Consider the following 13,210-nt stretch of genomic DNA (forward strand, 5'->3'; position numbering starts at 1 on the left):
GCCAGACGCATGAATAGGGGGGAGTGTCGCCCGTGCGCCCCTAATGGACGGGCCGCCACTGCCTTTCACACAAACTGTGTGCCTATTCATAACCTTATAAATAGGCACAAAGTTTGTGTGGAATGTGTCAACCTGATCTAGCTTAAAGAGGATGTAAACCCGATTCATGAAATTTTAGCTGTGCACATAAATCTGCCGTGTTTTGTTATCTCCCTTCAATGAGCGAAGTCCCTTAGCTCTCTCCTGAACCGTTCCTCTGTTATCAGTCAGATATCTCCTGACACGTTCTTACGACTATTTTAGACAAAAGCAGCCTGAATCTTCTGTCCGGGGAGGTTGCTAAAATAAATTAGCAGAGAGCAGGCACTATTACAAAACACCTCTGAGAGTCTCTGCCTATGATGAGATGTGTGCCTTTCCTCTAATCAGCGATTTTAGCTATCTTGGCTGTATTCCCAGACATCAGACTGTGTTAACCAGGAGGAGAAAATCTAACACAATCTGAACTTTCTAAACAGTATATAAATGTGAAGACAGCAGATATACATGTAAAACCTATGTAGGGAGATTTGTTTCATCCCTATGTATCATCTGAGGCTGTTCACTTCACTGGGTGTCTGGAGGATTTACATCCACTTTAACTGTATCCTGGTAGGGCCATTCTTTGTGTACAGTGTTTTCTCACATGGTAGATATAAATCCGACTGCTTTGAGGCAACATTAATGTTTTCTGTGTTATTAATTAGGTCTTGTGCATCTTTTTAGTCAGTTTACTAATATACTCCAAATAAGATACCTCAGAGTAAAAAACTTTATGTTCTACAACATTGAGATCCATAGTGAAAAGTCTTGGCTGCAGGGTGGTACAGAAAGTGTTTCCTTCCATTAGCCCAATCTGAGCATTTGCAGGTTGATGTCGCAGTAGATGTTTCTTTGGAGGGACCATGTCTTGCAGGACCTATAGAACAAGCAACAATCTGAATCAAAGTGCTAAAATATCAGCTGGAGAAAAGAATTCATAAAAATGTATTGTCTCATAAAATGTTTCACCCTGTGAGCAGCAGATTGCAAGCATTATACAATAACCAAAAGAGCCGTTTAGAACACATTATAGCTACATTTTAAAGTTTCTAATGTGTACAACATCTAAAACACATAATTGAGATACCCTTTCTGGTCCTGAGCATAGGCCAAAAGTATACTAAAGACAACTATGCACTTGGGTAAATAGAACCCGTGCAAGATGTTTACTTTTAAGTGTTACTTATCCCACAACAGTAAAATTAGTCTGTAAAGCATGCTTGTTATACCCACTGTGGAATCTAAGGGGTCAATTCTCTGCATTGTGCAAAAAGGCTGCTTGATCCTGTATGAACAGATCCTCCCCTTCTTCTAATGACTCCAGAACAGTCCAAGTAAGACAGAGCCTTTGGAGTCAGGCTGCACATGCTCAGTTTGGTGTGTATTGCTAGAGAGTATTTTTTTTATTTTTTTATTGGGAGAGTGCATGTGATCAGCACAGGGCCAATCAGCACTGTCCAGACATAGGAAAGCTCTGTTCAGTATTAAAAGTCCTCCTACAAGCTGATCATGACTTTTGACCTTTGCCCTAACACAAACCCTTGATCTTTTTTTACACACTTTTGTTTGTTTATATCTCCCTCCACATTAGAAGAGGAAGTAAACACAGGCGCAGGCTCACATTGACTGATCAATCACTATCGCAGCCATCAGGTGACCCAGAACTGGGTGCCCCAGATCCCCAATCAGTGAGAGCTCAGTCTCTGTGCTGGTATTGAGATTATATATATATATATATATATATATATATATGAGAGAGATAGATATATATAGAGATATAGATAGAGATAGAGATATATATAGAGAGATAGATAGAGAGATAGATAGATAGATAGATAGATAGAGATACATTTATCTCACACACACACACACACAGTAAAATCTTGGTTTGCGAGCACAAGTCGTTCCAGAAACATGCTTGTAATCCAAAGTACTTGTATATCAAAGCATTTTTTTTTACAGGGTATAAAAGAGAAGAGGCACCTCCAAGACAGCACACGAGCAAGAATCTCGTCAGGAAAAAGACGTTGTTGTCCCTGACGAGATTCTTGGCAAGAATCTCTTGCCGCCCGAGTGTACACAGTGACCTTCCAAAAGAACCGCGGTTCTCTTAAAGGCAAGAACACGCTGACGTCATTGCGTACGACGAGCATGCGCTCGTCACATTCGATGTCGTCGCCGCCATCTTGCTTCACCCTACCTATGTCGTGGAAGCTACCGTGCATGTGTCGAAAGTCATTTCGAGCATGCGCGGGTTTTCACGGCGACAAGTATATACACACACACACACACACACACACAGGTTTCTCGTCGGGAAATAGGCCTACAAGAATCTCGACGAGAAAAAAAGAGCAGGTTCTCTTTATTTCTCATCGAGATTCTGGCCAGATTTCTAGACGAGAAACCTGAAAGCCTCGTACACACGAACGGTTTTCTCGGCAAGAGGCAGTTTTCTTGCTGTTTTTTGCTGAGAAAATCGGTCGTGTGTACGAGGCTTAAGTGTAGCAATAAGTTACTAAATGTTGTACCTTCATTAAATGTAACTATATTGCTACATTTAGAGGCTCCTCTCTTCTCTTGTATACTCGGGTGTGACATGACGCTGCTCTTATATCAAGACATCGCTTGTATATCAAGGCAAAATTTATTAAAACATTTTGCTCATCTTGCAAAACGCTCTCAAACCAAGTTACACTCAAACCAAGGTTTTAGTGTGTGTGTGTGTGTATATATATATATATATATATATATGTGTGTGTGTGTGTGTGTGTGTGTGTGTGTGTGTGTGTGTGTGTGTGTGTGTGTGTGTGTGTGTGTGTGTATATATATATATATATCTCAACTTCCGTGAGGCCGCATAGATGTGTACGGTCGATTGAAGGGGTTAGTAGGACCTCTATTTTTACCTATAGGTTAGCTTATGATAAAGCTTACCAGCTTACCTGTAGGTAAAATGAATCTCTCTCAAACGTGCACCATTTAGGAGATATTCCAGTGAGCAGCAGCCGCTGACGTCAGACGCATGCACTCTGAAGGATAAGTATAATCCTGCCATTCTTTCAGAGCTGTATGCCGTGCATGTGCAGGAGTGACATAATCGTGGCTGAGCCATTCAAGCCACGGCAGCCTGTGAACCTGGAAGGAAAACCAGGTGAAGATGGAAGCCCTTGCAGCGGCGACAGCACGCTGCTGGAGGGCTTTGTTTCAAGGTAAGTATCGCATAACGTGCTAGTATACTAGCACACTATATTGCCTTGCAGAACATGCGTTTACTACCGCTTTAAGTACATTAGAGATCATCAAGGATTAAAGCAAACCTGTTCCTCTTTCCTGAATGGGCAAAATACATGTTTGCTCTAGGCCTCCCTTTATCCAAGCAATGGCATGAAGAAAGAGGATGTCCATAAAGCATTCTTTACTGCCTATGGGAAGTAAAGGTGTTCCAAGACAAGAATTATCCAATATAATCAAGTGTACAACAAAATATCAGGTTTGTCCGATTCAGCACCATGATAAGAAAGCTTCAGACTGTAGAAGTCACCCTTGAATGACAATTCAGTTCAATTCTATAGAGCCATGGGCAGAATTCCTCGCCTGAGGGAGTACTCATGGCAGGACCGATATAGCAGTATCTAGTTATCTTTGTGTATACGGCCAGGCAAAGAAAAAAAAAAAAAAGCTACCACTGGATTCAGAATCATAGATCCGATAATAAAAATCTCAGTTTAGGGTTCCCAGCAACTTCATACCTCTTTGTGGGGCTCCATAATCATGGTGACCCCTTTGCCAGTGACTTGTGCCAGGACCTGCAGAGAGTGCATTGCTTGCTTCCTGACGGTAGGATTTGGTGAGGTCACTTCCCGCACAAGATCATGCGTCACCAGATGGAAGGACTTTTCCTGGGCATTTGTGATCTCTTCGGATTTCTCCTCATCCTTCAATGGAGTTGCGCATCGAATTAAAAGCTGCTCTAGAGTAGTCTTCGCCATGGCGACGGCTCCATTAGAAACCTGGGACATGGCAGGGGAAGGGATTTTGGAACAAAAAAAAAAAAAAACATTTTAAAAAGCATAATTCTTTCCAAGATTCATGCTGTACATTCTAAACTGATTATTCCATGCTGAGTTCATAGATTTCAGAATTTTATGCTTTCTTAATTTGCATGTTTTAAAGATTTAAGTAGTTCCATTTCCATTCAAAGTGTACATTACATTTTGTTCTTCCTATATTTCATTGGGGTTATGCAAGGTAATCATTCTACATAAAAGTGCTGCTTTGTGGCATTCTTTATTCTTTTTTTCAAAGAAGCCCAAATGTTTCCTTAGAAATCATATAAATGTAATAAAACAATAAACAGCAACATAAAGAGTAAAACGTGTCCCTGAATACAGTGTGAACTAAAGTGATGCAAATTAAAATTCTAAAGGCTCCATTTTTCCAATCTTTTCAATGGCTGCTGTGCAGGATACTGATTCTCTGCATGGCATCTACATGCCCAATAATTACATGACTATCAAAACTGGAAGAGTGCCAACGACAAACATGCACTGATGGATGTAAATAAAAAGAAATACCTCTCCAGTCAAGTCCATCATGACAAAGAGAAGGGCTTTAAGGAACGTTTGTTGATTCTGAAGCACCCAAATCAGGGGAAGGCGTTCCATCAGGAACTTAATGGAGACTACACCACCAAGCTTGGCATACCAGGCCTGCTCATAGCAGCAGGCACATAGACGTTCCACGATATAAGAAAACAATGGCAACTGGCACGCCTGCAAGAAAGAAAAAAAAAAATTCACTATCAGCAACAATAAACCAGTTACAACAAACTACCCAATGTCATTTAAAGGGATCCTGGCACAATAGAGAACACCTAAATACCTGGCTACAAGGGTTCTGTGTAGTCTGACAGACTCATTGTTATTTGTGCCTACTACTACCCAGGAGAAAAGTTTAAGGCCGAGTTCACACTATTGTGAATGTGGGAACCTCACATTTAATACGCAATAGCAGGAGAATGTATATGGCTCTTTATGGAGCCGGTTCACATATCTCCGATGTGGCTCCAGTGCCAATTTGCACAGGGGTTTTTGTGTGTCTTTTGGTCCAATGTTGGGTCCAAATTCAGCCCAAAATTCGGGCTGAAATCGGACCTGGAACAGTGAACGAAGACGCACTGGACCCCTGCTGGAAGCCACATCGGCATTTGGTGTGACCTGCTATACTGTATGTGGATTCAGGAGAGGAAAGCCACTTAGTAAAACTAACAAATGTGCATGAAAACTGTACACCTACTCTTTCATTTCTTAAAAGAGAAACTGTGCCCAAAACAAACACACCAAAGTGTTTACATATTCTGAACAAGCAGTAAAAGCACTGTAAAAACAAGCCCAACATTCACCCCTGCATCCACAAGCATTGTGGAGAGATTCGATTTCAAAATTCACAACCTGGGCACAGAAATCTTAGCTTTTGTTTTCCATGAGAAAATATGTTAGTCTGTCGGTCCTCTAATGTTAAAGGATCACTAAAGTTAATTAATTTTTTTTTTTTTAAATAACAAACATGTTATACTTACCATCACTGTGCATCTCATTTTGCACAGAGTGACCCCGAACCAAGTCTTCTGGAGTCCCTCAGTGGCTGTCTCAGCTCCCCATCGCAAGGACTAAACACCTTAATGCGAGCGAGCGAGCCGGGTCATTGGATGTGATTGACAGCAGAGCGAACCAATGGCTGTGCTGCATTTATTAAACCAATGAATGAGTCGGTAAGACGGCCGGGAAGCCTGCGCGTTCACGGCGCGGGACTTTCGAGGGGTCAGGTAAGTAAAGGGGGGTTCGGGGGGTCTCTAATCCGCAGATGTTTTTTCACTTTAATGCATAGAATGCATTAAGGTGAAAAAAAAAATTACCTTTACAACCCCTTTAACAAATGACAAGTATGTCTAAGCTGTCAGAAAGGGCATTAATAACTTCAAATTAATAGACACCAGAGATGCCGTGGAAGTTCCACTATAAGCACTCCTGCCCCCTCCTATGCCACATTTGGCATGACATACTATATCCACTTGGCATGGCAAGTGGATATAGTACCTGCTTGGCCCGTCATACAGAAACCTTTAGTTTTATTTTAAAGCAGACCTTGTAGAAAGATAGCGTGGTCTACTTATTTATCTAGTTATGTCTCCTCGTCCTCAAAATGCTGCTGCAAAAAAAAAAAAAATGCAACTTCTAGTTAAGCAATAGAATTATGCCCTCCCTGCTACCACAACTGACTGGACAGGGTATGGAGCAGCAAGAGGTTGATGAGATCACCTTTCTGCTCTCTCCTGTTCATTGTCAGCACATGCGAATATAGGACACTTGACTGACCCCTCCTGTGGATCTACACACTACCAGTCTAGGTACTGCAGTACAGGGATAGCAAAATGTGGATAACAAGTCCATTTCAAGTACTTACCACTGGTTGCATTTGATCTAACTGGAGTTCAACTTTAAAAAGAGCGACCCATATAAAAGGTGGGTATATAAAGACAAGGACAAATAAAGCATGATTACTTACCCTTTCTTTTGATCCCAAGATAATGCTGGCAACATCAAATATCACAGCCAGGGCCACCTCCCCTATCTTGCACAGTTCCTTTTCCTCATAGGCCATGCAAATTGCAATGGCATCTATCAGCACAAGAGGGTCCATGCCCTTTGAGCCATTTTCCTCGCTGTGAAACATGGCAGTGCTGGGCTGGCTGCCAACCTGGTAGCACTGCAAGAGGAATGGACCTAGAAAGGATAAAAGTACAACAAAGCTCAGGATTACATAAGCCCAACTTGGGTCTCACAATGTCAAATGTCTTTAAAAGCAATGCAATTATTCCACTGTCCTGAAAAGCAAACTATGGGAAAGGCAAGTCCTTCCATTTTCTGAATCGTGAATCGAGTTCAAATCGATTTTTTTTACATTTTTTTTCCCCCCATAGGACAAGCGCAGCGCAGACTAGGAAAAAAACCTCAGCCTCGCCTAAAAAATCCTGCTGAAGCCGTGGCCTTTTCCCAGGATCGCGGCGGACTAGGCCGAAGCCACGGCCTCGCCTAAAAACTTCTGCCCGCAGCTCCTTAGGACCGGCGCGGTGTCCATCAGAAAAAAATAAAAAAACTTGATTCGAATCGTGAATCAAGGTTTTTTTTTTTTTTAAATCGCAGATTTTTTGGGGGGCCAAAATCGCCCAGCTCTACTTACCACACTGCTGGGCTACAGCTACCATAGTGTAATGGCGGATAAGGCTGGCAACAAAGGGAAGTGCGCTGGGCCTCAAGTCCTTGATGACGGCAGACATGAAGGCCCCAGTCAAGGCCTGCTCAAACGTCTTGCGAGCTGGTGTGTCCTGGACTTTGTACCGATGTGAAATGATGACACTAGGTATAGACTTTTCTGTGAAACTAGAAAAGGAAAAAAAAACATTAGCACTGTGGCAAAAAAAAAAAAAAAAAAAAGAAAAAAAAAAAAAAAAAAAAAAAAAAAAAAAAAATGCCATTAGCAGCCGAGCATGAATGCCATAAATTCTAAATGATTATAAAGGAGTTTCTCTGCCCCTCCATTCCCCACACAGGACCGGTCTGATCCAAGTCATCTACTTAATTTTCATTTTGTCACCTATTAGGCGGAATCAAGACGGATGGCTCAATCTGACACACAGTATTTAAAGGCTTCAGTCCAGGGAGGCAGACTCCAGAAAAACACTGAGCAATAGCACAGAGTAAAAGGCTATCAAGAATCTGGCCTTGTTGTGCCTTTTAATATAAAATGGGAGGCTTGGTATTAAAGCGGAGGTTCACCCTAAAAAACTAGTTTCTACCATGCCATCCAGCATACTAGCGCGAGCTACAGTATGCCTTTATTTTATTTTTTTGCGCCGTACTCACAGTTTAATCCCTTAGTTAAGTTTCAGACACCCCGCGGGGAGTAGGCGTTCCTATGCAGAGGGGAACATGATTAACGGCCGGCTATTGCGCGTCACGCTTACCGAAAATAGCCGGAGTAGGACTCGGCTCTTCACGGCGCTATACGGCACCTGCGCACAGACTAGGAGCTGACTGCGCAGGCGCCGTGAAGAGCCAAGTCCTATTTCGGCTATTTTCGGGAAGCGTGACGCGCCATAGCCGGCCGTCAATCATGTTCCCCTCTGCATAGGAACGCCTACTCCCCGCGGGAGTCTGAAACTTAACTAAGGGATTAAACTGAGTACGGCGCAAAAAAATTAAATAAAGGCATACTGTAGCTCGCGCTAGTATGCTGAATGGCATGGTAGGAAAAAAAAAATATATTTTTTAGGATGAACCCCCGCTTTAACTTAGAAAAGCTAAGGCAAGAACAGCTAAACCCCAGGATCCAATGTTTACTGGCCCTTATACATTTCTGGGCAAGGATACCGGCCCAATGTTTACTGACCCTTATACATTTCTGGGCAAGGATTCCGGCCCAATGTTTACTGGCCCTTATACATTTCTGGGCAAGGATACCGGCCCAATGTTTACTGACCCTTATACATTTCTGGGCAAGGATTCCGGCCCAATGTTTACTGGCCCTTATACATTTCTGGGCAAGGATACCGGCCCAATGTTTACTGGCCCTTATACATTTCTGGGCAAGGATACCGGCCCAATGTTTACTGGCCCTTATACATTTCTGGGCAAGGATACCGGCCCAATGTTTACTGGCCCTTATACATTTCTGGGCAAGGATACCGGCCCAATGTTTACTGGCCCTTATACATTTCTGGGCAAGGATACCGGCCCAATGTTTACTGGCCCTTATACATTTCTGGGCAAGAAAACCGGAATAAACTTCAGCATTTAAATAATTTGAACATAAGACAGACCACGCAACAATCAATCAGTAATGCTCTATTTGCAGATATCTAGTAAAGCCAAAACATTCTTGTAAAGCAAAAAAGTCTCAAACTGGTGGCCCTCCAGCTGCTGCAGAACTACAAGTCCCATGAGGCATTGCAAGGCTGACAGCTGCAAGCATGACTCTCACAGGCAGAGGCATGATGGGAATTGCAGTGCAACAGCTGAAAGGCCGCCAGTTTGACACCCCTGCTGTAAAGCAACACATTTTCTACCTTTATGCCACTAGATTTTAGGGGTATCAGAGTAAAGGAGGCCGAATACAGATGTACACCACATTTCAGATATTTATTTAGTTAAAAAAAGAAAAAAAAAAAAAAAACCTGAAAAACCATTTATCATTTTTCTTAAACTTGACAATTATGTGCCACTTTGTGCTGGTCCATCACATAAAATACATTTCTGTTTTTGGTTGCAACATGGCAAAATGTGGAAAATGGCAAGGGGTATGAATACTTTTTCAAGACAGTGTGTGCGCGCGTACACACTTTCTCCTCGTTGGCTCACTGGCTGTGATCGACAGTAGCAGAGAGAGAGACCTGGGAGAACGTCTGCCCTCACGCACCATTGCTGGATCGAAAACACTTTCCCCGACTTAGTTGGGAGTAGGCGGTACACTTTGGTGGGGGTGGGTCAGCCACGCCTCGTGACCTTTGACCTCTGGGAAACCGCCTCGTGACCTTTGACCTCTGGGAAACCGCCTCGTGACCTTTGACCTCTGGGAAACTGCCTCGTGACCTTTGACCTCTAGGGGAGGTCCCTGTTCCAATTCCTGAGTCCTAGCCTTATTCCTCAAGGGGAAACCCCAACTGACCTTTGACCTATGAACTTTAACCCCAAGTGCATTTCCATTTAGTAAGTATTAGGGGGACTGAGGGTAAAGCTGAACCCAGAAGGTTTTTAACCTGAATGCATTAGGGTAAAAAAACCTGCCTATAAAAGCACTTTAAATGCACGTCTATTGCATGACATGCATCAATGGAATGCCCTAAGCCCTGGCAAAGTAGCACACGGTGCTTTACGGTTTGTGCGGTCTTCACAGTGCATTTTGCTGCGTTTGGAATACCATTAACAATTTGTGGCACCATAAACATGGCACACGTTTTTCACAAATGCCCATAACGAGCAGATGTCAACTGAGCCCGCGAATCCTACCACTTAAAAGTTTAGTTAAAGCGGGAGTTCACCCAATTACGTTTTTTTTTCTCTTTTCCCCTTAGCTTCCTGCTCGTTTTGTCTAGGGGAATCGGCTAGTTGTTTCAAAATATGAGCCGTACTTACCGTTTTCGAGATGCATCTTCTCCGTCGCTTCCGGGTATGGGTCTTCGGGAGCGGGCGTTCCTTCTTAATTGACAGTCTTCCGAGAGGCTTCCGACGGTCGCATCCATCGCGTCACTAGTAGCCGAAAGAAGCCGAACGTCGGTGCGGCTCTATACTGCGCACCGACGTTCGGCTTCTTTCGGAAAATCGTGACGCGATGGATGCGACCGTCGGAAGCCTCTCGGAAGACTGTCAATCAAAATAGGAACGCCCAGTCCCGCAGCCCATACCCGGAAGCGGCGGAGAGGATGCATCTCGTAAACGGTAAGTACAGCTCATATTTTAAAACAACTAGCCGACTCCCCTAGACAAAACGAGCATCCATCTAAGGGGAAAAATAGTTATGCATGGGTGAACCTCCGCTTTAAGGCTTTTAACCTCGGGTACTGCCAACTTGTTTATTACAAACTTGGAAAGGTTAAGGCAGGCTATACACGGTTTGACGCTGGTTCAGCCGGATCCGGCTGAGATTCGAACCAAGTACGGGCAGGCTGAATGTACCAAGTTGAGCGACCAACCTGGGTACAACCAGCCTGCCGGATTTTACTTGTGATTATCGCTAACAGCTGGTATAGCCGCTAGCAATAATCACCTTCTCCTGGCGGTAATGGCCTCCCTGCCAGAATATAATGGCGCGGCAGGAGGGATTTCCGCATCAACACGGTTTCAGGTGAAATTGAGCAAATTTCTTTCCTGCAACCAAGTGCATGTCCGGCTCCAATATCTGTCTTCTCGGAGATAGGATCATTCTTTGGAAATGCAAACACTTATTTATTACAAATATTATTCAGCAAGCTGTGAAGTTATCCACATAAATAGCTTGCCTTATCTCCAACAATAATCTTATTATGACTAGAGATATTTCATCCCATAATTAGAGAAAAATCAAGCTTTGCACAGTAAGCCCAATTCATTTAAGTGAGCAAAGCTGTTAGAAAGATTTAACACTTTGCAAAACCTCAACCTATCTGGTATTTGGCAGCCTAATCCTCGCAGGAAAACGGTATTTAAGTACTTTGAATGTCGTTTAGAGGGGCAGGTCGTCGAGGCTTTAAAATGTTATGGAGAATCTATTTACAAGGGATTTATTCGAATATTTATTAGACTAACATTTACTTTTAGTGTGCTGACAGATGGAGATGGTTTTCTCTCCAGGGTTCCCCAGGTAGTGGTGTCATTGGACCGCTGTGTCCTCTACCATGTACCTGTCACTGTACATAATGTTCTCGCTCTTGACTAACAAATTGCGTTTCAATATTCTGCATTCCCCTCTGGCATTAAAGCCTAAACTCAGGGAACCTTCTTCTTCAAGCCAGTTGTGAATGAAAAGTAGTGAGTAGCAGAAACCAGAAGCAACAGTGCTTTTAGTGGAGCAACACCTCCTGTTTATAAACCCCACAACCAGATGTCACCCTAAAAGTAATCCAATAGTCAGTAGCAAGGGTAGGATATGCCTATCAGTTCCCCTGATGAAGTCATGTGACATGACGCCACGCGTAGGGACAGGAAGTACCAGACCTCACACACTCTGAAGGGAGAGATATGAGCTCGCTGCTCGTTTTGTTTGGATATTTCTGACATTTTAAATGTGAGTTTTTTATATGTTTTTATATTAAATACTTTTTGAAGCGGAGCTGTACTATGTGCCTTTTTCTCTCTTTGCCCATCTATACCTGCTGAGCATTTAGTGCCAGTATCCGTGGACGTTTAAGTGGAGGCCAAAGAGAAAGGATCAGCATACAATCAAGGTCACAGACTGGGTCGCACGAACTCGCCGTTCGTAGGAGATAGGCCCACTGCTCACGGCCTCCATACTACATCTAGCCCTCATCCTACTGGATCTTTGAATACATCTTGAGTGGTATCTAGGCTATCCGTGCTATGGCCTTGAGGTGAGCTTTTTATACCACTAGAGGTGTGCGCACCGAAGCTTGCCCTTCTCTGAAATATTGGATTTCCTGGTTTCTCATCACTTACTATTCACAGCTATCAAGGACTGCACCTTTAAATATATGCTTTTTGGATGCGAGACTTTTATTTGCACTTGATTTCATTGGATTTTTACCCTTTATTATGTGTTGGGATCACTTACCTTTGGTCTTTAGTACCAATCCTGGACATTTATTTTGATAATTGTGTTTACTTACTTCCATGTTTATTATATTTCCTTATAAGGATTTTGCTGCATAGTGTTAACCTTTTCCAGATCACCCACCTTCACAGTTCAGATTGCACACTGCTTGTAGAGTCCACCCCACCCCTTACCTTATCCTAAAGACATGCAGAATCGCGGCCGTATGTTTTTTCAAAAGCCGTGCCTCCTACGTCTTCTGTTACGTGATAGGCAGAACACTCAGCTTCCCAGGAGGCACGGTGTTCAGTGTCCGCCTATCACGAAGGCCCTCTCATCCTGTGTTTAGTGTCCGCCCATCACGGAGGCCCTCTCGTCCTCGGACGAGAGGGCCTCCGCGATAGGCGAACACTGAATACAGTGCCTCCTGGGAAGCTGACTGTTCCGCCTATCACGGAACAAAAGATGTAGGAGGCACGGCTTTTGAAAAAACGTACAGTACGGCCGCGATTCTGCATGTGGATAAGGGCACAGCGAGGGGGGACGCGGAGCGCGGACGGGGAGAACAGCACAATGGAGGGGTAATGTAATGTAATGGGGCACAGTCTGGCATGTAATGGGGCACAGTCTGGCATGTAATGGGGCACAGTCTGGCATGTAATGGGGCACAGTCTGGCATGTAATGGGGCACAGTCTGGCATGTAATGGGGCACAGTCTGGCATGTAATGGGGCACAGTCTGGCATGTAATGGGGCACAGTCTGGCATGTAATGGGGCACAGTCTGGCATGTAATGGGGCACAGTCTGGCATGTAATGGTGGCACCGTGA

At 43.7% G+C, this 13,210-nt stretch overlaps 1 protein-coding gene across 3 annotated transcripts in view; it reads right to left on the reverse strand.

Annotated features, from left to right (window-relative positions):
* LOC120943465 (transformation/transcription domain associated protein) overlaps positions 1–13,210 on the reverse strand; it is a 263,678-nt gene that overhangs the window by 180,753 nt on the left and 69,715 nt on the right. For all 3 annotated transcript variants that reach the window (XM_040356782.1, XM_040356783.1, XM_040356780.1), the window contains exons 23-27: positions 7,321–7,520; positions 6,646–6,863; positions 4,656–4,853; positions 3,831–4,091; positions 797–958 (exon numbers count right to left, since the gene is read on the reverse strand). In XM_040356782.1, coding sequence (XP_040212716.1) covers positions 797–958; positions 3,831–4,091; positions 4,656–4,853; positions 6,646–6,863; positions 7,321–7,520 — 1,039 coding nt within the window. The remainder of the gene's footprint in view (positions 1–796; positions 959–3,830; positions 4,092–4,655; positions 4,854–6,645; positions 6,864–7,320; positions 7,521–13,210) is intronic.

This window comes from Rana temporaria, chromosome 6, assembly GCF_905171775.1.
Source record: "Rana temporaria chromosome 6, aRanTem1.1, whole genome shotgun sequence".
NCBI classification, from domain to species: domain Eukaryota; kingdom Metazoa; phylum Chordata; class Amphibia; order Anura; family Ranidae; genus Rana; species Rana temporaria.